Below are 26,810 nucleotides of genomic sequence, written 5' to 3'. Positions count from 1 at the left end.
GCTTTTGGATGGTTTTATCGGTATGAAGGAAAATTTCCCACAATCCGCAAGGTACAAAGTTTGATAAGTAAACTTGTTTGCTGTGCATTTGAATTTTAATTCCTTTTTTCTTCTTTCTCCTCTTCCATTAGAATATATCAGACATTATTTAGAGATAGATGCTTCTTCATTTCATGTGCACACACAAGTTAAGACGCTTTTTGGAATTTTTTCTTCTGAATACTTTGACCTTCTTAAGTCCTGTCAGCTGCAATGGGAATTGTGTGTACTTTGCAGGAGGTGTTCAGCACAAGTGCGCATTGCATTTCTTCTGTTTTCCACAAATCCTCAGAATAATGTTCAAAAGAAAAAAGCCTCAATAAGAGGCAAAAATTCAATGGGAGTGAAGTATGTGGTTCCCAATTATACAAATATCCCAGTGAGAGGAGGGCTGAAGGCAAAAGACTTTCAGGCATGTGCATCACACACAGTGAGCAAAAGCAACAGAAAAGCTTTAAGCTTGATCGAATACCTCTCATCTAAAGAGTTGCCTCTAAAACATTGTGATTTCACATTACTTCAATTCCAAATAATAAATTCCTGCTGTTGCTTTATTCTCTTTATTTCTTTCAGTGCATCTTATAGACTTTATTATTTATTATTTTGACATTAATAGAGCATAGGAAATGGCAGTGTACTCTGACATTTTGTGCTGCTAGTGACTGTAAATCATCCTGGGTCTGTAATGCGTAAAATTCAGTACACTTAGGAATTATATCTGAAAAATATAAATATATATTATGAAAATTCAGCCTCTTCACACAAATAGGTGGTCTTCTCAATGGCTGCTGGCAAACATGGTTTACAGAGCCTCCAAATAACTTTTCATATAGTAATGAAGATCGATCGCAGTTCCTGTTGAGCTATACTACACTGCATCGACTAGAAACTTGAAGATTTATTTTTAATCTTTTGCTTTTAGAAATATTTTTAAATATGGAAAAGGTGAATTTTCATCCTACTGCAAATTACTGATCAATTTTTTCTCTGTGCACCTATGAAAAACAAAATTTTACTCCCTACTTAAAATGTCTTTGGGACGTGAACAGAATCCACGGGGAAAATGGATAGAAAGGATGACTCATCCTGTAGTAGCTGAATGCAGTGAATGCAACTAAGATTTGTCTCATAAACATTGATGTTCTGAAACATTTTGGCACATGTACTGCTTTGTGAGCATTTACATAAAGTAATTTTTCAAATGTTGATAACTAGCAGGTTGACCTGCCAGGTGTTATGTTTCATAGACAGTCCTAAATGTATCTTATAACTCTTTAGAGGATAAAATGATATCAAAAATTACTACTAAAGTATAAACTAATTAGCTCTGACTAATACATGCCAGCAGAATGATGTTCATATTAAAACATTAGTGTGAAAAGATGAAAGTGTGACAATTTTAGTTTTTTATCTCCAAAGATTATTGGTTTTCAACAATAGCAACACTTAACCACAAAGCAATAGACAGCATATCCCTGAACTCTATACTACAAAGTTCTAATTACTTTCTTGACTGAAAGAAACTTTTGTAGCTGCCAGGAAAAATGTTTGCTTTGTTATTAATGTTACACATAGAAGGCGGGAGGAAGACAAATAATGGTATGTAAGGTAAAGCATGGTCATGCTTTGAATTCCTAAAAACCCCTTTGAAAAGTCATTAGCTGATGATAATGAGCAGAGCAAGATCAAACCTGAATCTTAGCCTCTTTGGGCACTGGCAGTAATTGACAATAAGCGGCCAGGCTTGTTGCCCTTCTGTATTTTTTTCAGTAGAACAAAGAGAACATGGGCTTTTCAACATGAATTAGACCCTAATAGTACAAGTTGGAGAGGGTAGCTGAAATGTGACATCGTTAAAGTAGAAATAAGGAGCAGGGTATATTTCAAAAACAACAGGAACACAGGCTCCTAAAAGACTATGAAGAAGTTTTGCCATTTGGTTGCATTAGACATGTAAAATTTTAGAGTTGCGTTGCGCTATATTAGTTATTTACGAGTAGATTTTATGTATTGGATATAGGGACTGTTTGGTCTTCATGATGCAGGGTTCTTTCCTGGGAGTGATCTAGTTGCTCCACTGATTGAAGCCTTTCCTTTCCATCTAATTTTTTGCATGAAGGCATGCAATGCTGTGTTTAGGATGTATGAAGCATGAAGGTTTTTTAATCATAGAACGGTCACATCTGTGCATACATGAGCATCTGTCACGTGAAAGCAGTCAGTCTTGTATTAATGTAAAAGTGACTGAACAGAGAGATGATAAATCAAGATCTAACCAAAACTATTTGACTATTTGAAGTTTTGTAGTGGACCTATCTGCCCTACTGTTGTAGCTTTGCAGAGGAAAAGTTGAACTGTCTGATCTTGTGTAACTTTAATGACTGTGTACAAGCCCTCCAAATAAGGTTGAAATTCCAGCAAATTGCTGCGGAAATTGAGTTAAGATTTGCTTCTAAAAGACTAGCCCCATACTTGCAGTGTAATTCAGTTTTCAAGGCAGGGACTCATGTACTGAGCTTGAAGTTTGCTGTGTTTTTAGTTTATGTAAAAATTTAATTAAAAAAAAAAAAATCCCAGAAAGGGAAAGAGGAAAAGAAGTCAAAAAGTGACAGTTTTTGTGAACAAAAGAAGAATAAAAAGGAAATGGAGTTTGAGCAAAGACTTGCCAAGGAAAAGGAAGGAATGCTGGAGAAGGAAAAGCAACTGAAAATAAATCGTCTTGTGCAGGAGGTATGTTGTATTCTCCTATCAAGTGTGAAATTCTATTGAAAGAAAATGAGCTGCCTCTTTAGTGGAAGTATCTGAGTAGGACATTCATTTAATTATATTGTTGTGGTTTAACCCGGCCGGCAGCTAAACACCACACAGCCGTTCGCTCACCCTCCCCCCTCCCTCTCTGGGATGGGGGAGAGTAAACGGGAAAGTGAAGCCTGTGAGTTGAGATAAAGACAGTTTATTAAGACAGGAAAATAATAATAATAATAATAATAATAATGATAATCGTATTACTAATAATAATGTGTACGAAACAAGTGGTGCACAATGCAATTGCTCACCACCCGCTGACAGATGCCCAGCCTATCCCCGAGCAGCTGGCCCCCCACCCCAGCTAGCCACCCCTCTATATTGTTTAGCATGACGTCAGATGGTATGGAATACCCCTTTGGCCAGTTTGGGTCAGCTGTCCTGGGTCTGTCCCCTCCCAGCTCCTGCTGCACCCCTAGCCTGCTTGCTGGCAGGACAGAGCGACAAGCTGACAAGTCCTTGGCTTTGTGTAAGCACTGCTCTGCAATAATTAAAACATCAGCATGTTATCAGCGCTCTTCTCATCCTTATCCAAAACATAGCACCCTACCAGCTACTAGGAGGAAAATTAACTCTGTCCTAACTGAAACCAGGACATATATCAAAGATGATAAAGAGTAGAAAAAATGCATTTCTTGGGAACAGAGTTTTTGAAATGTTTGTTTGTTGCTGTGGTCAATTTTTGTCTCAGTGAGGATACTTTTTATTGAGTGTCTGTGTAGTAATGAGCTTAACGAAAGACAGCATAAGAGGAAATCATTCTTAAAAGCACAATTAATTTTTAAAATAATTTAAATGGCATCTCATACTTTTGAAACATTTGTATTGTAACTACACCTCTAATCTCTTTTTGTGAACTGATGATGTGGTTAAGGTATCTGAAACAGAACGAGAAGACCTGGAAGAATCAGAAAAGGTGCAGCATTGGGTGGAAAGACTTTGTCAGACACGGTTAGAACAGATTTCCTCTGTGGAGAATGAGTCTCCTGAGGTAAAAAAAAAAGTTGGCTTTCTATATATTGTGTAATCTCAAAGTAGCTCACTAGTTTTCTCTTAAAAACAACAGCTTTTACTGGACAGAACTGAGCCAAAACCTGTCTTCCTCTTTCCCTCTCAGCCTTCATTCTAAGAGGGAGGAAAAAAAAAAAAAAACAACCTGTCAGCAACTGGTGTTCCCATAGCTTACAGGGATGATGTTATTTGATAAAGGTCACTATACTAGTGTTTTTAGTTTGTCCATTTGAGTATGTTATCACCACAGAATTAACAACTTCATCAGTTTGTGAGCACTGTTAGGGCTTGGTGGGACGTGCCACCAAACAACCTAGAATTCCCAGCTGTGTTTTTTCAGTGCTATATGCAAATAAGAACATTAATAATGACGAGTTCTTGAATGCCTGCTTGTATTGCATGCAATCATAACTAATAAAGGGACAGGTTCAGAGAGTGATAAGAAAAAAAAAAAAGTCCCAAAGAATAGGGGTGCATTTGTTTGTTTTGTTTTGTTTTTATTTTGTGTTTTAAATAGTCCCTTCGAATGAAGGAAGTGGCATATAGTGATTGTGCTTTAGAGCCACGTGACTCTACATGTGGAGAGAGGCTTTCCCACTGTCCTGCTGCATTGGCTTTTTTCCAAGCACAGTTGCTTCCAAGAGGAACACTGCAATCTGGTGAATTCCCCCAGGACCCCCAAGCAATTGTAACCACAAAGGGGACCCTTTGGGAACACTCTTAGACAAATTTCCTTCAGGTCAATATGGAGCAGCCCTGAAAAAGCAGATGGTCCTGTGTTCTTCCTGGACTTAGGCTTCAATCCATTTGGTTCTTCAGTGCAGGTCACCAGGACACTGAAATGTTAATGATGATTTTTTTCTCACTGCTTAACTTTGTCTGCCTGGGTTCTACCAGATCTTTGTCCTTCTTGAGAAGGAAGAGATAATATTGTAGATTAAAGTCATTGTTCAAAGCTCTACCTTGATTTCAGACAAACACTGTATTTGCTCCATCAATTCTTCTTTATATTACATATTTTTCAATTGCAATTCTCCTACAAAACTATCCAAGCAGTTAAACATGAAGTAAAACATAAAGATGTAATGCTTCTGAGGGGTAAATACAACTAGACTACCTTTGGGCCTGATCTGCATCTTGGGTACAACAGCACTCCAGATCTGTTGTACTCTGCCAAAGAAATGTGTATGTTTTTTAACACCAAAGGGTGAGTATGACAGATGAGATCTAAATGTCAGCAGAGAGATCCACTTGGGGGAAGTATTGTCAGATGAGACTAAGATGCATGTATCTGTAGAACAGCTCATCTTTAATATTTCCCAAGCTGAGTCTACACAATAGCAAATGAGAGACTGTCAATTGGATTTTCCTAAATACCTAAGTCTGGTCACTAATAGGCATCTAAAGAAAATGTTAGCAACTCTAATATGTACAACAAATGTTAGCAACTCTAATATGTACAACCCTTCCTTAGCCCTGCAGACACTTTCTTCTAACTTTTTTTGGGGGTGAGCTACTTGTTCTGTTCAAACTGTGGAATTTGCTAGCCTCACTGTGAGTCTGGTGTTAACAGAAATTAGAAGGTTCAGACTCTCCTGACAATCTGAACTCCATAGCACCCAAAACTGTATTTGATAACTGCTTAGATTTAGTTGCCCTTCTTCTCTTAAGATCTGGTTATGCTTATTGTAGACTGATCCCCTTTCCTCTCCTTTCACAGGAAAACTTTTAAGTATATTCTGTGTGCAAGAAGGCAAGAGCTTTTGGTGCAGGATCAGTTAGGCTGAGTGGTGTTATAGGATTTGTCATTAATTTCTTCAGAGCTATTGCAGGCAGATGAACTGTTAAGGCAGATTTCTGTTCTCTTGAGAGCAGTTGGCAAGTGGACGTCCTTCGGCATCTCCCTCTGCCACATCAATGCGGCGGTTTGCCGGTGGCCTGCAGCTTCATACTACAGATCTTGATGACATAAATTTAGATGAAGTTGACAAACAAGTGGCACCACCTCCACCCCCGCCTGCTGTTACTCCAGTATCACCAGGTCATCCACTTCCCACATCCAGTGTTCCACTTTCAAGAGGTCCGGCGCTGGCAGTACCACCAGCTTCCCAGGTGACCTCACTATCTGTTCGGATGCATGTGCCTCTACCCTTCCCTGCTCCATCACTCACTTGGTCCATTGGATCTGCCCATCTGCCATATGCAATGTTAAAAGGAGGGAGGTGGTTTCCTTATTTCCTACTTACTGAATGCACTTCAGAGGCAGTTTTATTAATACTTATAATTCAAGTCCAGAGGGGTTTGCTCTATCCTCCCTGCATGCGTTGCAACCCCACCACATGCAAGTATATTTGGCAGAATGTATTGGTTAAAAAGAGTATTCAGACTTGCATGTCCCATTCTACGCACCAACCCCCCCCCCCACCCCCCCCAAATAAAAAAAGCAATGGCATGCAGCAAATCTGACTCATACTTAAATTTGAGAAAATTATCTTTGTGGTGAAAAATCACTATTGTGAAAGTGTTTTAAATGTTATCAAATAGCTTTGTTAGGTGAAAAGATTGGACCAAGGAAATTAGGTTGAAATTGCAAGCACAAACTTTTAAAACCTCAACAAAATAAATCAGTAAAATACTTTTTAATGAACTAGTGTTACTAATCTTACTGCAATTCAGGTTTGCTGACTTTTTATGGACACGAGTTTTGGATTTCTTTGAAAAAACACCTTTCTCTGTATTACAGTCTCAGTCCAAAAGAGAATCAAATATAAGAAATCTGGTGCCAGATCTTGTTTTAGGAGAGAAATGGCAGCTGATGCTTCATACTTCCCTTTGCTGAGCACTGTAGTGGGATTCATATACTCCAGTTTGTGTAGCAAAAGATTCTTATGATTGTTTTAAACAGCAGAAGAGGGTTGCATATGGCAACTTCTTTCCTGCATGTTTTTCTGCATGGGTTGATTGACTGGATTGGATTTAAATATATATATATTTATTTATTTTTGCATGTTTATTTGGAAATACTAGACTTGGCTCTTGCAATATTTTGTTTGTGGTGGGAAAGGATATTCAGATTATTCACTTTTTAGGGGAAACTGGCAGATTATTTTTGTGCATAATTGCCCTGACATGAACTATGTATCTTTCCTTATAAACCTAAGTAGACTTCTGATAGTGCTTCATCTTATGTGGTTTACATGTCTGAAGTGCCAAGAATATGCTAGCTCCATTGAAATGGAGATGTCAGATGCTCTTAAAGATAACAGGTTTTCCTAGTTATTTTAAAAATAAAAATAAATGTCTGTGATACCACACAAAAGTGCACAAAACACTAGTATTCAGAGGAGAAATGTTCTCCTAACGCTAACAGAAAATGCTAAGATTTGTAGAAGTAATATAGGAACTGCCATACTGGATCTGACCTCAAGCCCATATATTCCAATATGTGTTTCTGATAGTTTTTCATTGCCAGCTGTTTTAAAGGTAAATAATTGGAGAATAATCAATAAAAATATAAAATAATAAAAAACTAGCCTTCAATAACGATAAGCTAGTTTTCACTAAATATAACTAGCAGTGTATATGAGGAAAGAAGTTCTTAATGAAGTATTAATACTGAGCCAGAGTTGCTTTGTTTATAAGCAAGTATCAGATGTAGTAGTAAAATCAGAAGGTGGACAATTTCTACTTGCTGCTTTTTAAAAGTCAGTTTTTAACAGCACAGAAACAGTTTATCTGACTTCAGCAATAAAAGATCTTGTATTTATGCCTGCCAAAGTGAACACTGAAGAAGACTTGTTGTTGTCCTACAAAGAGACTTTTCTAATATTACCCAAAATTGTAAATCTTTATGGTGCTAACTTTTTTTTCCCCTAGATCATTTTATTTCAAATTCAACTCTTAACAGATACCTGACAAAAGGAATGAAATTTCTTGTCAAGTATTTTCTTGGCAACTAGCTATTAAAATATCTGGTGTAAAGCGATCTGTTTCTCAAAATTATTGGCAGCTATATATTGTATCTGAACCCAGTACTAAGTCTGCTACTGTTTAGGTTGTAAGAAACACCTCCCATGTCGGAAAAGGATCTTCTGTGTCAAGCAGTCCGCTGGTATGTCACGTACTGTTAATTATGAATGTAGTTTTATGAACTTCCCATGTAATGCTAATGTAAAGGAAATGTCAAGGTTCTCACTCTGCATGGCTAATTTATTTCAAATTCAGCACTTGCATTCATATAAGTGGATCCACTGCTGTTTTACAAGATGCCTAATACCAGGTAGTGTAAACAACTCATAATGATCTGAAGACTTCATATTTCAGCCCTTTGGCCATATGCAGTCAAAGTTTGCATGTTGCATGCTAAGTCTGTATGTTTCAGAGCATAAACATGTAAGCCTTCTTCTGTCAAGACATACAAAGGGAGCTAGACTGACCTTTATTCTAGGTGCTACAAAGCAGGCTTTTTTTCTGAGGAGAAGAAGAATCATTTGCTTGATAACCATTTGCAGTGACTTTGATTCAGGATTGCCAGATGTCAGTTTTCCTCATTCTGAGGCACTCTAGAAGTCTCTCTCTAAATTGTGCGACTGCAGGAGAAAGCATCCAGTTCCAGTGTGACTTGAACAAAGTTGATATCTGTGAACCTTCTTGTTCTTCCGAGATCAAAAAGTTTAACAATATATTTTGCACGGGAGAACAGCGTTAATTGAGGGATGTCCACAGGGACTTCCAAAGACCTGGTTCCAAAACTTTTTTTCTTCAATTTGTTGAAACAAACAAAACACACACACATGAACAAAACAACAACAAAAAAAACCAACCACACACATTCCCCTGTTTAAAAAATGGCTTAACCAATTTACTGGAAGTGATTCAAATACTTTCAGAAGATACAGCTTGTACTATATGAATGATATCTGGAACAGATCACATTTCCTATGAGAAACATTGACAGGAGTGTGCTGAGAGTTGCTGGGGTTAAGTCAGAAACTAAACCCACAGGGTTCAGTTTTGAACTCTTTACTTGAATACAACTATGCTTGACGTCAGTGGGAGTTTTGACTGAGTAAGAAGTATGGAATCAGACTCATGGCTAGTACGTGATGCATAGTGAGATCTCAAATGGCTCTGGATAGCTTTACTTTGCAGAGTCAAGGGGAAGTAATTAGCATAGCTAGCCCTTATTCTTAACTCCAAGCAAGTTATCTTGAAGATACTTACGTGGAAAGATGATTACTACAGTCCTGGTGAATTTCACATTAAATAAATCCATTTAGACACTGGTTACAATTTCATTTCAGGTTCACTCTCTTCTTACTCTCAGTTTTAGCATTTTTCTGCAGTTTCTCATTTAGTTCATTGCCTTTATGGGATAAATGCCAAAAGCAGGGATGAGAGTTTTCCATAATCTTGCTGGTGAAGCCAGAGTTTAAGGGGAAAAAGCTACTGTTTGGATGCAAGAGAAATTGTTTTCATTTGCTAACTTTGTAAGTCTCTTAGTTAAAAAATTCCTGTAAGTCTTTTGTTGTTTTAGTACCATTAAATTCATTACCATAAATTATTTATATTGGAGCATCTTGGTGAAATGTTGTTTTTGCACAAATTAAGATGTGAATTGTAATTTTCTTAAATTAACCCCTATAGCAACTTGCTCCAAGTCCACCCACCCAACGACATCCAGGGGTACCAATAGTCTCTAAACCAGTCATGCTGCATCCTGACCCAAACTTTATGGTCAGGCCAACAATCAAATCTGAAGCCCTGGTAAGCCTTTTAGTCCTGGTAAGCCTTTTAGTGTGTGGTTTTGTTTTTCTGAATGCTACAGTACTGTGGGATTTGTTGTTGACTTCTCAAAGAGGCAGTGCTTGTCTCATTTTCTGCTAGCTGACATTCATCTAGATTTTCAAGTGATCACTTATGGTAAGTACAAAAGGTTGTCTTTCATTCTTTTCGTGATATAAAAGTCAATCTAAGTGACAGTATTTGTTCTGGGGTGCATAATTCTAGAGCAGTATTAGAATCTTACTCTCCATAGGAGAGTCTGCACATTTTATTTTTTTCATTTGTGAGCTGGTTTGCATTTCTATAAATCATGGATTCATTTGTCAGAAGTGAAATAGTAAAAAGTTTATGGTGTTGAATTTGTCGTTTGTAAATAGTCATGAATGTACTTGAAATGTATCTGTGGATCTCGTTCTTTTCTTTCCAGAGAGAAAACTTATGTCATTATATCTTATATCAGTATCAATAAACTTGTAATATAAGTTATATCAAGAAACTCATCATGTAGTGTTACTGCAAAGTTGACTTACAGTCAGATTCTGTCTTCTTTTTTTCCCATATCTGTTTCAAATGTAAGTGAATAAGAAACTCTTAGGCTAAATATTCTTGGACCAACCATATAGCATTTTCAATAATTTTTTTATGAGGGAAGGTGAGCTGTGGCTTCCTGAAAAGAAGGAAATACTGCTCTGGCAAGTGATAAGTCCCAAATGACAGCCTGAAAATTCATCTAAGATAACTAATATTTGGTCTATCGGTTATAACATTACTCTTAAGCGTAAACATGACTTACTCTGTTACAATTAGAGTTGTGTATCAGTTATATGCATATGTGTAGACATGTACATACATATATGGTTATAAGAGTAAGGCAGTATATTGTATCATAAGCTTTCTACGTGGTAGAAAACATCACATTTGCATTTCATTTATTTAATTAAAGGCTTGTGCTATATCTGACAATAAACGGTGGGCACAGTATTCCTAGCTGTATTCCATTAAAGTGTGATGGATTTTTTTGTTTATTTAGATAATTGTTGCTCTACTTGCCCAGATAGAGTTTGAAAAGATTCAACCAATATCTAGTTATTGGTTTTTCCACAGACACACTTGTCTTGAAACTTCTCTATTATAAATGGATTGAAAAGATAAATGAAAGCAGGTTCTTTAAGTTGCTTGAGAGAAGGTAGGTACAGGAGCTGAAAAAAATTCAGGATCTATCTAGTTATTTCCTTCAGTTGTGTACATGGAATTCTCATTTTGGTTGTAATGAGTAATTCATTATCTCTGCAATTTGGAATTTCTTAGAGGAGGAATAAAAAGAGTAAAAATCATAGTCTACAGTTAATATAACCAAACTTTAGAAAATAAATATCTGATACGCAGGTATTGAATAGTATGGAAAAATTTGGTGAGTCGTTTGTGTTTGTTATCAGGTAGTCTTGGTACAAATTGGAATTGTTGCTGTTTATTGTTACTGCTTACAGTTAGTTTGAAAAACTAGCAATAAGATTCATCTCCACAGGGAAATTTCTTTTGATCTGTTATGCATGCACATTTTCCAAACCACAAAACTGCTAAAACGTTTCAGATATCAATCATCTTGGTCATCTTGGTTCCTCACCTGCCTTATGTTAGCTGGAAGATTACAAATTTCACTGGGAGGAATATTCTGTTAGGATTGAGAGAAACATCAGTCTACAATTTGTTTTTTGCAGACCTGTTACCTCTTAACTCCATTTATGACTTAATGTTGTAAAGGTTATTCATTCTGGCTGCAGAGGAAGCCACAGTAGTATGTGGAGTAAGACTTTCATTGATGTTGTTTTGCATGAATCCTCTTTACTATATAATATGCATAAAAATAAAAATACAAGAATAGGTTTAAAAAAAATATCCTGTTGTCTGAAAGGTAGTCAGGCCAAACAGAAGCATTGAAGTCTCTGTTGTTACTTAAGTCTTTATATTAACTGAACTCAGGCCAGGATTCTGAGGTCTTCTAACAATTAATTAAAATGAAATTATTCTCACTTATAGGTAGGGAAATAATGGGTGAGAATTAAGACTTGTGTGGCCTTGAATGCACAGAGCTCCTCTGGGTCAAAATCAGTGTGAACTGTGTGGCTTTGCAGTATTTGGAGTGACTTGGAATATGCTCATGGCAAAGCTAAGTTTTGGTTCAGAGAACAGGAGAGGATCACTATGATTTCGTGAGATGGGGTTTTCAGAGAGGCAAAACCAACACAAATACTAGTATCTGCTCTCCCAACTATCACAAATGTCCTGCTGTGTGAATTAGAAGGCTTTGATGCAGCTGCTGCTGCTAAAGTTTCCCTCCTCTCCTCCTTTGTGGTTGGATACAACATTTCTGAAAGGAACAAAGAATATTTAAACTTTTCTTGCAAGATATGAAACTTGATTATGCAGGACTGCAGTCAAGGAACATGAGACAGATTCTTAAATACTATGCAGTAAAATGTGGTGATCAGAAATTTCAGTTATTGCCAATAGTTATACCATCTGTGTTGAAAAGGAAATAATTTTTTTTCTGAGTGGGTGGACAGGGGCTGAACAGTACTGTTGGAGATCTTGCCAGACTTGCCCAAACATCCTTCAAGATAAAAACTTGATTCCTAGCTCAGTTTTTAAGTACACACAGACCACAAATTTGTTACTAATTCATGAGTATGCATGTTTTTCCAAGTAATGGTTATGGATACATGCCACTGATAGAATCATGAATGAAAATAATGGATAGTCATTTGTTTTAAAGCGAGTTGAGTCAGGAGATGTAAACACGATAGATCAGTATGTAAGAAGACATTCTTGTATCAGAAGACTCAAATAAGTTATTAGATTCAATGCAGTGTTTTGAGAGGAGGCCAGAGTGCTCTCTATTTTGTTTCTTTTTGGTTTTCTAGCTTATTTTATTTTTAAAAATCTTTTTAACATGAGGTTCTGTATTTCAAGTGATTCCAAACTATAATACAACCATTTTATTAATAAACATAAAAAAAAGACTCTATGGGATTAAAATTACTAAAGCCCAATACAATAAAATAAGTTGCAGCAATTATTGATATTCTGAACTTTCTTGTAGCTATCCAACTTGAAAGAAACTGAAGTAAGACCACTCATAAATAAATAAATTAGTCAAATAAATTCAGTAGGATAGTTTTTAGTAGAATGAGCCTGTTCTAGTAATTGATATTTAAGTAATTGCTTATTTCAGAATAAACCCAAATACACATAATCTTTTGGCTCATCAACTTCATAAGGAATTTAGTGTATTATAATTCACCCTTCAGTATAGGAAATCTACTAGTAGGAGAAAAAAAAGTGTTATTGTTATAACGTACATATATCATGAGGTTTTGATACTTTGGAAATCATTGGTCTAGCATTTTGTCCATATTTTTTCAATTAATTTTTCAGAATCATGCTGCGGAAATCACAGCACAATTCTCTAGAAATTAGGGATAAAATAAGTCATGAAAATTATTTTTAAGAAATCTTGTGGTATGGAAATGAGAATTACTTAGGTAGTTCCTTTAGAATTCTTTCCTCTTTGTATTTGTTATCATTTCACTATGTGTGTGCTCTCATTTTGAAATGGTGTAGGGAACAAGTACTAAAAAATTCAAGTGTGATTTAGTCCTGAAACAAGAAAAGAAAAGCAATGAGATTATTTATGATTAGATGTTATTTATTTACAACGGGAACATAATATTTGGTTTGGCAATTTTCTTTCTTTTGCAGCCACAAGAGATGTTTAAAAGGATGGTGGTTTACAATTCGTCATTTAGATCTAACAAAAAACAAGTAAAATAATATTTTCCGTGTTTTGTGTGGTACTTGTGTTTTCACAGAGTGTAGGTTTTCTTCCTAATCCTGTTGCTGAGTTTCTAAAACAGAGGATATAAAACAGCCCTAGTGCATGAAAACTGCTAGTCTTGGTAAACTTTCAGTGTGTGCATGTGGCGCCTGCTAGCCTAGGCGGATGAATAATGAGAGGATAGTAAGTCCTCCAGATTGAACCATCTTGAAGCTACTTAGGTGGTTAGTGCAATATTTAAGATCGTAGTATATTATAACCGATCAGAGACTGGGCAATTTTTTCAATATTCCTAGGTTTTTTTTGTCTGTTAACTTCCAGTTGCAATGTTTTCTGTAATAAAATAGTTTTAGCTTAACAAATAAAGCTATTATCATAACATAGTAATTGGTAGGAAATCAGAGGAACTGATGGCGGAAAGTACCTATGCACGTAGCCTTTCCTCATGTTGTGTAGGATTTTTCTACCATATTGCTACTTTTATAGCTTTCCTCTATGCAAGTTTGAACAGGCGTAGTGGTGTGCTTTCATCTCTCCCTCTTTGGTTAACTGTTCTGTGGTTTAAGAGATTGTCCCTTGAAGTGAACAGTGTGCCTGATTTCTCTGTTGCTGTTAAATGTGCCAGTTCCTGTGTGAAAGCAAGCTAACCTAGATGCGTTGTCATGTTACGTGAAAATGCTGGGGCACAATTGTGAGCTCACAGTGGTAAAACATGAAGATTAATAATGAATTTTTTCTTCTCTTGCTGTTTAGTTTGAGTTTTTCTTGATATTTAACATTGGTCAAATAATAAAATCATTTTGTAGGCATCTTTTCTAGACAAGTGAAATAGTTATACATAAGAAGGAAAATATAAGATGATTTTTGACAACTTCAAGGTTAACCATAATGTATCCTACTGAAAATCATGAATTAGGCCTGTTTTGTAGGTGTAGTCAAATTAATACAAGAATGCTGGCAAAATGTCAAATATTTAAAACTTCCATTAGTCCACAGAAAACTCCCCCAGACAAACAGATATATGCTGTCTTACTTCAATCGGATCCTTCAAGTGTGCAGGGCTCCATTTGAGAAGGTGGATTTCTATGAACAGATCCACCATTGAGGATTCAAGTAACTCAGGCTGCATAAGCTGGAGGCTTGTGTCAGAAAGGAAAACTAGATTTGACTCAGATAGCAAATCAAACTTGGAGACTATTCAATTGAAACTTAATATTAGTGTTTTAATTCTTCTTTTTGGTTTATTTTGGTCAGGTCACGTTTGTTATTGACTGTTGATGCCAGAAACTTCAGTAAGCTGTGCCATTGGCTTAGGTGTTTTATTTTCTTTTTGTTTTGTTTCCCACCCCAAAGTATTAGCTTCAGCTTCCATCTAGAAGTCCGGACAGATAGTTGTTTCACTGCAGTCAAATATCTTAATGTTCCATATTCTACTAATGTGCAGTCCTATGAACGTTATTGTAAATCAAGAGTGTTCTGTACTGTTTCCCTGAGATGTGCTGAGCAGTGGAAAGTCGGATCAGCCCCATGCTTTCCATTCCATGTTGCTTGGTTCATTAGCTGCTGCTTGGTGCATGCTCTACTCTGTGAATTTCTGATGCTCCTTTCTGGGAAGATTTGCTGCCATTCAGAAGACGTGTTCATTCTATTATGGCTGTATTTGTGCACTTACTGGATTCATATCATATCATTTCTTTGCAGGTTTTTTTGTTGTGGGGTTTTTGTTTTTCTTGTTTAAAAAACAGTTTTCCCAGGAAAATTTTCTTCAAGGGCAACATCTGTTTTTCATGAGGGTGACCTGGGACAAAGAGTTCAATGACTTGCTTTAGATTACATAATGAATTAGTGACTTGGCTGAGATTAGAGTTTTTTTCTCTAAGTTGTTTGCTCTGAGACCATTTATGTCTACTTCAGCCATCATTCCAGAGATCAATACAAATTCATGTATTCAAACTATTAGTTGTTTAGGGTATTCTTTATTGTAAAATGTTTCTCTTGCAGTTGTAGTGACAGTGCTCATATCATTGATATACTTCCCAAATTCATGAATGATTGTTTTTTCCCCCAAGATGGAATTCTACCCTTACTGAAGTCTGTGATGAAATTCCCATTTATTTAGTAACTCAAAGTTAGCAGTTAACAAATGCAGTGCAGGCAAACCTTATTTAAATGCTAAATAAGATGTGGACTCTCAGCTCCCAACAGAACCACATGAAAACAATATCATTTTTTGTCCTTTGCTTGTGGTATGGAGTCAACCTCCTGAAACTCCACAGACAGAAGGTGAGAAGGGTTTCTAAAGAGTCTGGTCCTACAACCTAGACACCATGGAGCAGTGTTGGTGATGTGCCAATCAGAGTCTGTCACTTCTGCCTGTTTTAATAGTACCCAACACATGGTGGTAGTCCCAAGAAAGGTTGCTCAGAAGACCATGGCAGAACATACCTGTCTGTGGTAGATTTGTCCCTTTCTGTCAGGTGTGGAGAGGAACTGCTGAACTGGTAGAGTAGTAAACCATTCCTCAAAATTGCTCCATAGTATGGCCAGTTCAAACTGCTAATGTATTGTAAGGACTTAAAATGTCTTCTGACTGTCAGGATGGACTCTCTGCTACCTTTCTGTGTTTTTCTCCCTTTATAGTCTTCTTTCCTAGCTTACAGAGTTATGTTTTCTCACTAATAACTAAAATTGAGCTTTTATGTTAAGCATGTACATGAGCCTAATGTTTCTACAACTGAGTATTGTTTTATTCTCAGGGCTTCCAGAAATATTTGGAAGACTTTGATCCACATTCAATGGTAAGGAGAGAATTAAGATATGTCTCAGTTTAATATAAAATACACTAGGAAAAAGAAACATGTTCTTGATTTTGAGGGCTGGGAGGGGGTAACATTCTTGCTTCTTGTTTTGCTGGTACTTGACCATCTGTTTCTTCTAGCCCTGTTGAAAGGGAGCTTCCTTACATGAAAGGATGAGCTAGTGTTCAGCTCTTCCTCTAACACTATTTTGGAGGAGGGAAAGGTCCCTTTTCACCTGCAATCTACATAGATGAGGTTAATTGTTTTATGTTTCCAAGATGGAAATGAATAACCATTTTCTTTTCACAGTTTACCCCTGAGCAGATTATGGGAAAAGATGTACGGCTATTACGCATTAAAAAGGTAAGTACTATATTATCTATTTATATTTAGAGGGTTGATGTAATCATCTCATGTATGGATACTTCTACTGGGAAGAATGAAAGATTAAGTTCCTGTTGATGGAAAGAATTAACAGCCTTTTCTGAACTGAAATTCTTGTTTAATAGGAAGGATCATTAGACCTTGCAGTTGAGGGAGGAATTGATTCTCCCATTGGAAAGATAGTAGTCTCTGCCATCTATGAGGGTGGTGCTGCAGACAAGCATGGTGAGTAACAACGGGGAACTGGAATGCTGCTGCAAAATGGCATCTTCCAGTGGCTGAGTTCTTGGCTGGCTTTGCAGTTGTTGCTGGTACTGGGAAGCACAGTTAGACTGCCCCAGGCAGCCAAGTTCTGTCTCAGCTCTAAGAGCACCTCAAAGAGAGGCTCATGGTTTGAAGAGTGCTGCTTAAATTTATACAAATTTACGCAATTATTGACAATGTCTAAGAAGAAATTAGTCAACCCTGCTGTACTTTCATCATAGCCAAAGTTTCAGTAATGTGACCCAAAAATGTAGAGCTGTCCTCTTATTGAGGACTCCCCCTTTTTCAGTCAGATATCAAAAAATGCTGGTTTTGTTAATTCAGGAAACCTAAATCTGGTCTCCATTATTTCTCATTTCCAAAACAATTACATTTGGAGGACTTCCATGTGCAAAGCAGTTACTAGAACATAAGCTATTGCTTAGCTTTGTTCTTAATGCTACTTTCAATAGTAATTTGTTTTGTAAAACATCTGGCTTTACTCACAAAATCTAACTAAAAGCCAGAGCATTCTGGCTTACAGTTTAGCTCTAGAAGCCACGAGAATATGCCAGCACATCCAGGCTTTTCTCCTGGGAGCCAGTCTCATCCTTACCTTGAGAACCCTGGTGATGACTAGGTGGATGGACAGGACAGTATCTCCTTAGGTTGTTTTCTTTGACCTTGTCCCAACCACAGCTAAGTTGAAGTCATTCTTGCTGTGAAAACATCTTAGCCACAATTTCTTATTCCAATGCTCGGTTTCTCTTTGACTTGTGACTGTTGTGGGCTGTCCCCTTATCATATGTGTTGTCCCCTCCCCAAATCCAGTTCCAGTTACCTGATTCTCCTTCATTCCAGATTAGTTCTCAGAACTGGTTTTGATTTGCTAAATGTTACACATGCTTTTGAAAAGGAATGACAGTCCTGCAAACCCTTGACAAGTGCCACTTAGACATTCAGGTATTTAAGTAACGCTGCCGTTTTCATAGTGGTAACAGACTACAATTAACCACAGTTTATGGGGAATATAGGTGGATTACACGGACTGGCAAACTGCTACTCCAGAAAATCTTACTGAATATTCTTACAGCTCATAATCAATAAGAGAAGATTAGCGTGACTCGTCCATGCCCACCTAAAAATTCCTTTTGCCTTTGCCTGTAGGAAACCTTCTTGTCTATGTCAAATTTCAGTGTAAGCCTTCACATCTAGTTAGGATGCTTTTCATTATACTCAGTACTGCATCAGAGAAGTCTGTCACAGAACTTATTTTGGTTACATGTACATATACTGTGTTGGTCTGTCACCAGGAGGCATAGTGAAAGGAGACGAAATACTGGCTGTAAATGGCAAGATATTAATTGACAGCACGCTGGCAGAAGCACAAGCAACTCTAGCAGAGGCTTGGAACATGGGTGGGGTAAGTACACGGGAATACTTTTTCATTCTACCTATAACTTTCGTGATGTACTCTTGTCTTTCATGACATTGTCTCATGAATAGAAACAAGGTTGGAAACATCAGAAGTATGGGTGTGCCACGCCACCCAAGTGAGTTGAAATCTGCAGAAAATGATGGTATACAGCAACTCTGAAAATCATGCCCGTAATTTACTCTGAAAGTTTATGGCATTTAGCCACATGTCAAGATTTGTATTTAAACACATTGCAGTCTGAGTGCGTATAGTACATTTATCTGTAGAATCTCTAATAATGAAACTGACTTGGAAGCTGATAGGAACTTTGATAATAGCTTATCTAATCTTTGATTTCTTAATGTACAAGTGACGCTGCACTTCAGCTAGAGTGAGTGTCTTCTCGGCAAGAACTGTATTAATTACTATGATGACCAAATACAGTATGCTACTTAGAATGGCTGTTTTTTTAAAGCTTATTGCAAGATCAGTGGATTTTTCTTTAATTTCAGGATAGAAATCAAACAGCTCAATCTTGAAACTGTGTTCCTATACAAATATTTTATAGAGACCTGTTTCTTGTGGTTTTCCAGGAACAGATTGCTTTTCTGGTTGTCTATCTGATATTCCATAGTAGTCCATTAACCACCTCTAAGAGGAACATTTAGCAGCACACATGTGCTTGTGCTTTTTTGTTGCAGGATTGGATTGACTTAGTCATTGCAGTGTCACCTCCAAAGGAATATGATGATGAAATGTAAGTGCATAAGCTTTCTTTGTCTGGTGATCAAAAGGCTAGTAACAGCAGTTTATACAGTTTGCTTTTTATTGGGCAGATAATGCCTTAAGTATTTATTTCCTATGGACTATGTAACCTTCTTCATCACATGGTTGTTAATTAGTTAATCATAAGTAGCTATCATGCATTACAGCAGTGGTTCCCAGAGTTCTTAAAATGGTGAATCTCAAATTATTATTATTATTTTTATTTTTTTTGAGAAATTGGTTATCCTGAGTCTGGATAGTTTATTATGATGCCATGAATCATAATAGGAAGACACAAATGCCCATAAGCATTCTTCATCAAACCCAAACATTTAATTCTGTGATGGGATTTTTTTTATTTTTGTTGTTGTTTGATTGTTGGGTTTTTGTTCATTTCCTTTTTTTTTTTTTTTTGGGGGGGGGGTGGGATTTTAAATTAGATTGCAGTTACTATGCTTGACTAAATCAACGTAAGTGTAAAATTTTCAAAAGGGCTAAGTGACTTGTCTGTCTTGGCAATTGGCGACATTCACGGAGTCTTTATTTTTAAAGATAATCTGCGTAGGTATGAAACAAGACACCATGACATAGTCTGATATAGGTATCAAGTTGATACAACTTGCCTTACTTTGAATAAAACTTCAAAAGTAAGACCAATGTTGTCTAGTTTGATTGAAAGAAAAGATTTCAAGAAATCCTTACTATGAAGTAAAATGGTAGAGGAAAAGTTTTCTAGTTAACCCCGAATCTTGTTCTGTGTAGAATACCTATTATGAGTTGCTGTAACCCAGTACACAGTTTTACTGGCTAATACCAACAGAAGACTGCTGTAAAATTGTTTAAGCTAACGAGTCAGAAAATAACTGTTATTATTTTTTGTTATTATATCTCGTATATTTAGCCCTACTAATCCCTCATCAACAGTCAGTCCGAACACACACAAAAAGGTTTTTGAAGGCAGTGCACCCGTGTACAGACAAGGGTATCTCCTGCAGCTGTAGGCACTGCAGTGTCCCCTCATGGTGAATAGCCAGCCCTGGGTTAACATGATTGTCCATTTTGAGGCTGTATTGTTTTTCCAGCATGTGCCTGCCGATGAATTGCATGCCACACTCTGCTTTTGTTCCTGGCATGCTGGAGTGTTCTTTGGGCTTTTGCCATGCCTGTCCTATTAAAAAAAATAAATTAAAAAAAGAGTATTTGTAATATCCCTTGGAGGTCCTCTACAGGATTGGTTTATCATATGCAAGACTATAAAATGAATAGGCCCTGCCTAAGCAATTAGGATTAATCTAGTATTTTTTTCTTATCTGTGGACCACTGCTGTGGCTTTGTGAATTCATAAATAAATAATTACTTCATCGTTAAGGCTTGTCCAAAGAACAAGTTTCCTTTTGTATCGTACAACAGTGTGCTTCTGAACAAGTGTTCACAACTCTTTGGTTTTCACTGAAGCTTACCTACACTGATTTGTCACTAAATTCAGGGTTTGTCCTAAAATTATCCTTGCTTTACAAACTCAATTTACTATGTATGTTTTCTCTGTACTTTAATAGCTGTAAGTAGTCATAGATCTCTAGAAAACCAGGGTAAGATATCTTATTTGCATGTGGTATTTGTGGTCTTCTCAGTTGTTACTAACAGTACAAATCAAGATTGTCCAACTGAGATCTAGTTAAATAAAATTGTGCTTGCCAGAAAGACAAAAAAAACTGCACTACAGCTAACAGCATCTGTTTCGCTTTTTTTAGGACATTTTTTTAAAGTACGGAAGGTTACACTTAAGAAATGAAGTCTTTCCCCTGCAGACACCTGCTGCTCTGAAAATTAATAGGATATCAACAGCCACATAAAATGCATTTTTATTTGAAAGAAATGTGAACAGTCAGATCTGGAAGTTGAACTAGAGACTTCATGTTCTTTAGGTAATTTGAGTAATTTCAAATCATTTTGTAAACATACACAAAGAAATTGTTGTAAGCACACTGAGAAGGACAGACAGTAAGCATAACTGTATCTGTGAGAACTCAAAATCAATTTTTCTGTATTTTGGGAAGACAAATTTTGGAAATTATCTTCCAGTTTTCCCAAAAATAAATACCAAAATGACAAATGAAGATGGAACACAGATGTCTGTTCCCACATGCAACATTTGTGATTACACGTTCACAGGCCAGTCTGGGTGTGAGAAAGCTTATATTTTTACTCTGTACATAGTGATTTTCCATGGGGAAGTGGGGACGTATATGAGTAATTTCTGTTCTCACTGATATCCTTGTAGCTCTCTTAATGTCTGTTTCTGTTGCCCAATTGTGAGTTGTTTTGATTATGAAAATCCTGCCTGTAGAAGGGCTTCTATACCAGTTATACCAGGAGTGTGAGCATTATATGGAGTAATTTTGGTGATGCTTCTATGGTATAAAGAGTCTTCTCTACCAGCAAAGTAAATAGCTAGCAAGTAGTCCAGATAACATCATTATGTGTTGTCAGTTATGGTACCAAGAATTGTGTTGGTGGTAAAAATTAATCCCTGATATAGTCAAGGGTGGAAAATTTCGGTCCGATTCACAGTCTGTACTTAAGTACTTCGTTCTCAGTGGGTCTACACACAAATAAATTTGCAGTCAGTAAGAGTAACATTTCACTGTTTGTTACTGTTTTCTGTTTAAGTAACTTCCTCCAGACCATAACATCCATATTAACCTGACTTTAAATAAGTCTGATTACAGTTGTAGATGTAGTCTTTTCTTTATATTGTCAAGGTGTCTCCCTGGAAATGTAACAGTTCTCCTTCCTTCCTCGGATCTGCCAGTTTGTATACCATTTTTCATAGTGTGTTTAGATTTTTCTTATCTGGACTAATGAGAGCTAAAATTTAAAGTTCTTTAGCATATCAAATTCCTGCTGAAGTCTTGCCATTTCAACATTTGGAAGCCCTCCTTTCTGTAACACAGGAGAATAACAATTACATTCCTGAGAAGTCTGTATTTGTATGGAGATAAACAATTATGTTGACTTCCTTTGTTTTATTCACGGTTTTGTTCCAGTATGCCAATGATGTTGTCTGGCAGGATACACATGTTCAAGTTTTCAACATTCTAACACTGTAACTCTCCCAACTAATCTAGAAATAAAATCATATATGGCAAATGGAAGAAGTCGTCCTCTTTGTTTGCAGGTTTGTACTGTAATAATAGTTAATCAGCTGAAGTATATAGATTTCAGTTGATCTTTTCATAACAGACCCATTTGCAACAAAATGCCAACTGTGGGGAATTCGAAAGCAAATTTGCTTTGCAGAGGAGGGAATTGTCAGTAGTGTGAGCTGCAGTAACCTTTTACTGGGTTTTTATATGCAAATCTGGTCACTTGGTGGTTGTAATGCTGCCGAGTGCAGCTGCTCCATTGTATTTCCCTTGTTAGATCTTTGGGTGCATCCACCCAGAGCTGTAGACATCCTAACCAAAAGCCTAATCCAAATGCAGCAAGATTAGTACTAGAGGAGAAATAGAAGCAGGATGTACTCCTCCTCCTGCTCTGGCACCCACTTGCCTACATTCTGCGACCATCTGCACTGTATGACAATTCAGAAGAGTGATGCTATCAAATGTTCTCTTAAGGGATGCTCCGATGCTATGTACCAGCAAACAAAGCCACAGTAATGCACCAACAACGAACTGCAGCCTGCAACCAGTGTTCGATAGTGCTAATCACTGTCTTTGCACATAAGAAACAACATGGAAAACTTAGATGGTAGAGATGAGAAATACTTTTCATGACAGGTTTTTTTTCCAGAGAGAAAAGGAGCACAGAAGACTGAGCTGAGAAATCTGTGGGAGTACCAACAGTTGAGTTGTAGCCTTGCTTCTTAGCTTTATTTGCTTGGATACAGCTTAAAATGCATGAGAGGCAGCTGAGGAAATTACTTCACATATATGTAAGAAACTGTTACGTTGCGTGTTTACCCTATGTCAAGATGGCTATGGAAGGAGGTGGTGTTAGAAAAAGGAGGCTGACACTTCTGAAATCTCAAAATGATCTTACGCCATTAGTCAGGTAGTTATTTGCTTTATTTCTGCCTTTTATTCAGCTGATGCTTGGTTTCCTTTGGGAGTATGGAAACTCTGATCTGATGCATAAAGCAGGAAGAAGTCCAAGTGCTTCACTGACAGTATCGTGTGTGCTTCTAACTGCTTTTAACATAAAATGCTGGGTTTTTTTTATTATTTTTTTTTTTTTTCTGTAATCTCAGAGGGAATATGTTTAGTTTCTCAGAGCTGTTTGTTTGGTTAAGATGGCTAAGACCCACTGTCTCTCTCTCTATGGGATAATAACCCAGAGGAAGAGTTTCTCAGAACAGTTAACAATCATTCTTATTCTCTCAGGAATTTCTTGGCTGCGTTAGTCACGGACTTGTCTTCAGCATACCCTGACAGTTGCTGAACTGGAGCATGAATTACACTAGAGACTTGTGACTTCACATCTGCTTTGTGAGCCTGTGCGTGCCTGTAGGCAGGCAAAAAAATTCAAGCTTTATGGATCAGAACTATGGCACTCATTACAGAATAGGAAATACCATTGTTTAGTATTCATGGACACTAGCATTGGGAAATCTTTGATCTATTTATTACTGGCACTCCATCAATTTAAGAACTTACAATTTAGCCATTATTTATCATATAACCATGGCATCTAAGCAGAAGTACATTTCAAAGAGGTTATGGTTTTTCTAAAGGCTGTATGCATTTATAAATTTGTATATATGAAAGGGTGTGTATACATATGTGCACACACCAGCAGGATATTTTAATCAGTCTGAGTAGTACACATGTAAATAATCTCAGCACTTCACAAGTATGAGATTTAAGCTCTGAATATAAATAAGCTGATAAAAACACTCATACAGTAAAAACAGAACTGAGAACCATAGTTTCATGTCAAAGTAGGTATACCTGATTGAAAAGAACTTAGTACACAATAGCTGATACATGCTTTTTGTATGCTTTAACTCTGTGTTACCTTGGAATTGACAAAGCAGTCAGGGTAGTTGCTGTGAAACTCTTAGACACCTTCCACCCCCTGATAACTGTATCGGTGTGAATGAGAGTTTGATTGTGATACTGAAATTTGTCCTCCACTGTTTTTCTGCCACTTTCTTTCACTATTGTTCTTGTTCTCAGGGGATTTTATATTTTTATTTTTTTATTTTTTCCTATGTATGGGCCTCTGCTGTGGAATACTTCTTCCTCTATTACTACATCTCTGATTCCTGCATTATTGGAGGATACAGCTCTTTGGTGGAACCCAGGGGCCCCATGTGTATTTAAAATAAGGTAACTAGGGTTATTTTTGATCTTTCCTGAAAGCACGTAAGATGAAGGGGAGACAGACGCATGTAAAGCAATTGATAAGATTTCTGTTCTCTAGAAAGGAACCATCTGAAATTGGAAGCATGTTCAGCTTTCAGAAGATCATAGTTTAAAAAAAAAAAGTTGAAAACAATAATGTTCTCTGGGCTGTTATACTGGATGATGATGATGTCTAACAAAGGCACTAAACTTGGTGTAACAACCACTGGAATTAAGTTTAAAGGAATTAATTTCTATTAGTACAAGCAGCTAGTGTTCAACTCAGAGTATCTACATGGAAAAAATGTTGTTTGAACTTCAGATAGCTGCTTCACCCGGTATCACAAAACCTGCTGCATGATTAGCACTGGATATCCCTTACCCATTTGAAAGGTAATTGTGCTTGATAGATAATTCCCATGTATAAGGTAACCATAGCCTCAAACAAGCATGGCTCTGATCCAGCAAAGCACTTAAGTACATGCTTAAACTTAAGCATGAGCCAATCCCATTGACATAGGTTGAGTTCAATAATGCTACTCACAGGCTTAAGTACTTTGGTGGATTGGGGCCTGAAGTCAAACTCTAAAGGATGCCTTATCCCTGGAGATGCTTATTATGGAAAGTTTTTATTGTTAATGCTGAGGTTTTAGTATTCATATTGAATTTCAGTCCCTTTTCATTTTCTCAAAAAATCTTCAAAAGCTGTTCCTTCTCCCAACTCCTGCTGCCTATTCTTCTAGCTTGACCTCCTCTTCTCTTTTTCTCACCTTTTCTCTTCCAGACATCAGTAGAACTCATTACTTTTAAACAGCTATAGCGGTTTTGTTTATACGGTGCTTAAAAGAAAGTTTGGGAGAAAGAAACCGAGACCATCCCAGCATATGCTGAGTACAGATGGAAATCAGGCAACTTCTCTGAGGTCAAGGACTTTCCTAAACAATAGGGAAGTGAGAAGAAAGATGCTAAGAGTTATTCTTCATGTAGACCTTCTCACTAACCCTCTCAAAAGCTTCAAGTTACTTTTATCTGACTTTGTTCTCTTCCCTTTCTCTTTCCCCTAAGCTGTTGTAGATGCTGTAGCAAGAGGGGTACCGAGATTCGATGTTGATGCTGGCAAACAGCTTGAGGCTTTTGAGTGTTACTGCCACTCAGCAGAGAGAGCATAAATAAGAACAGAGGGAAAATGTACCCACTGTTACTAAGGCACCAAAATTAAGCTTTGATCAAATTCTTGTGGTAACTATTTGCTTGATAGGATGAAATAGCTTTTGAAAGTTATCCTTTGAAACTAAGTTTTTCAAGTAACAGTGTTTGGTTTTTTTTTTTTGTAACCCTTATTTCCCAGCATAAAAATTAAAATTTTCAGAGGAGAGAGAACCAAGAACACTGTTGGATCAGTAACAATTCCAACAGCCAGGGGGAAAAGAGAAAGAGAGAGGAGGAGAGCTGCATTTTCCATTTTCATTATTCAGAAAGAACTGTGGTTAAGCAGATCCCTAAATGTGAAGTTATCAACCAGGTAAGACAGAAGGAATTGCGTACTGTTCCTTAGTGAAAGTCAGACAGCTGGGTCTTAGAGCACAGGAGTGACACACACAGCAGGAATGAAGAACTGAAGAGCTCTTCAAGCTGGATGAGATTATTCCAGTTCAAAGCAGTCACTTATAATAGACAGCAAACCCTTCATATAGGTATGGTAGTTGGTTAAGAGAATAGAAGAAACTGAGGTGATTGAGGTGTGTTCATTGTGCTCCTGACTCCGGGTTTCTTCACACAGGGGAAGGCAGCTTCCCCATAACATAGCTCATGCATCTGGGTATGTGCAAATTTTCCATTTTCCAAGAAATAAACATTCTTATAAATAAGTGCATGTGGCATGCTGTGGTCTGACACTAGCTGTGAATGACAAAGATAAAAATAAAGTCGAGACTGAGAGAGTATCCTCAGAAACAAGTCTATCCAACATAAATCTCAACAGTGATTTCAGTATTAACAGGTGGGTACAATGTGATCTTGTAAGGTTGTTTTTCCTCTTCAAAGAGATAACGTGATTGCAACAATTTTGCTTTAATACTCATAAAAGAGATTAAAATGGAGTGTGTGAGCATATTTTGTGGTTGGATAGTTCACAGGCCAAAGCCGTCTGAATGTATTAAGTTGCCTGGCTTACTCGTAATTTTATTCTACGTTGCACTGTTGCAGTCAAGCTGTATTTTTTATTTTTTTTAAACTATGTGAACATTCACATTTCATACCTCTAGCCAGACAAAAACAGATGCAGAGAAATGTTTTCTGTTGTGTTAGTGGAATGATTTAAGAATGCCATAGCTTCTCAATCATATTAATTAGCAAGTGATGCCTTTTCTAATGGTGTATCT

At 37.0% G+C, this 26,810-nt stretch overlaps 1 protein-coding gene across 4 annotated transcripts in view; it reads left to right on the top strand.

Annotated features, from left to right (window-relative positions):
- The window catches only part of USH1C (USH1 protein network component harmonin), a 45,267-nt gene extending 23,033 nt beyond the window's left edge, over nt 1-22,234 (top strand). The window contains exons 16-26 of one of the 4 annotated variants that reach the window (XM_050711089.1): nt 3,719-3,835; nt 5,731-5,967; nt 7,910-7,966; nt 9,502-9,621; nt 13,399-13,461; nt 16,231-16,272; nt 16,582-16,635; nt 16,782-16,881; nt 18,213-18,322; nt 19,018-19,073; nt 20,833-22,223. In XM_050711089.1, coding sequence (XP_050567046.1) covers nt 3,719-3,835; nt 5,731-5,967; nt 7,910-7,966; nt 9,502-9,621; nt 13,399-13,461; nt 16,231-16,272; nt 16,582-16,635; nt 16,782-16,881; nt 18,213-18,322; nt 19,018-19,073; nt 20,833-20,845 — 969 coding nt within the window. In that variant the 3' untranslated portion in view covers nt 20,846-22,223. Of the gene's footprint in view, nt 1-3,718; nt 3,836-5,730; nt 5,968-7,909; nt 7,967-9,501; nt 9,640-13,398; nt 13,462-16,230; nt 16,273-16,581; nt 16,636-16,781; nt 16,882-18,212; nt 18,323-19,017; nt 19,074-20,832 lie in introns of all 4 variants that reach the window. The other 3 variants (XM_035550374.2, XM_050711090.1, XM_035550377.2) reach the window with 3 other exon arrangements.
- The last annotated feature ends 4,576 nt before the right edge of the window (nt 22,235-26,810 follow it).

This window comes from Cygnus atratus, chromosome 5 (assembly GCF_013377495.2).
Source record: "Cygnus atratus isolate AKBS03 ecotype Queensland, Australia chromosome 5, CAtr_DNAZoo_HiC_assembly, whole genome shotgun sequence".
NCBI lineage: Eukaryota > Metazoa > Chordata > Aves > Anseriformes > Anatidae > Cygnus > Cygnus atratus.
Note: the sequence above shows the minus strand (reverse complement) of the source record. Positions and strands in the feature narration are given on the sequence as shown.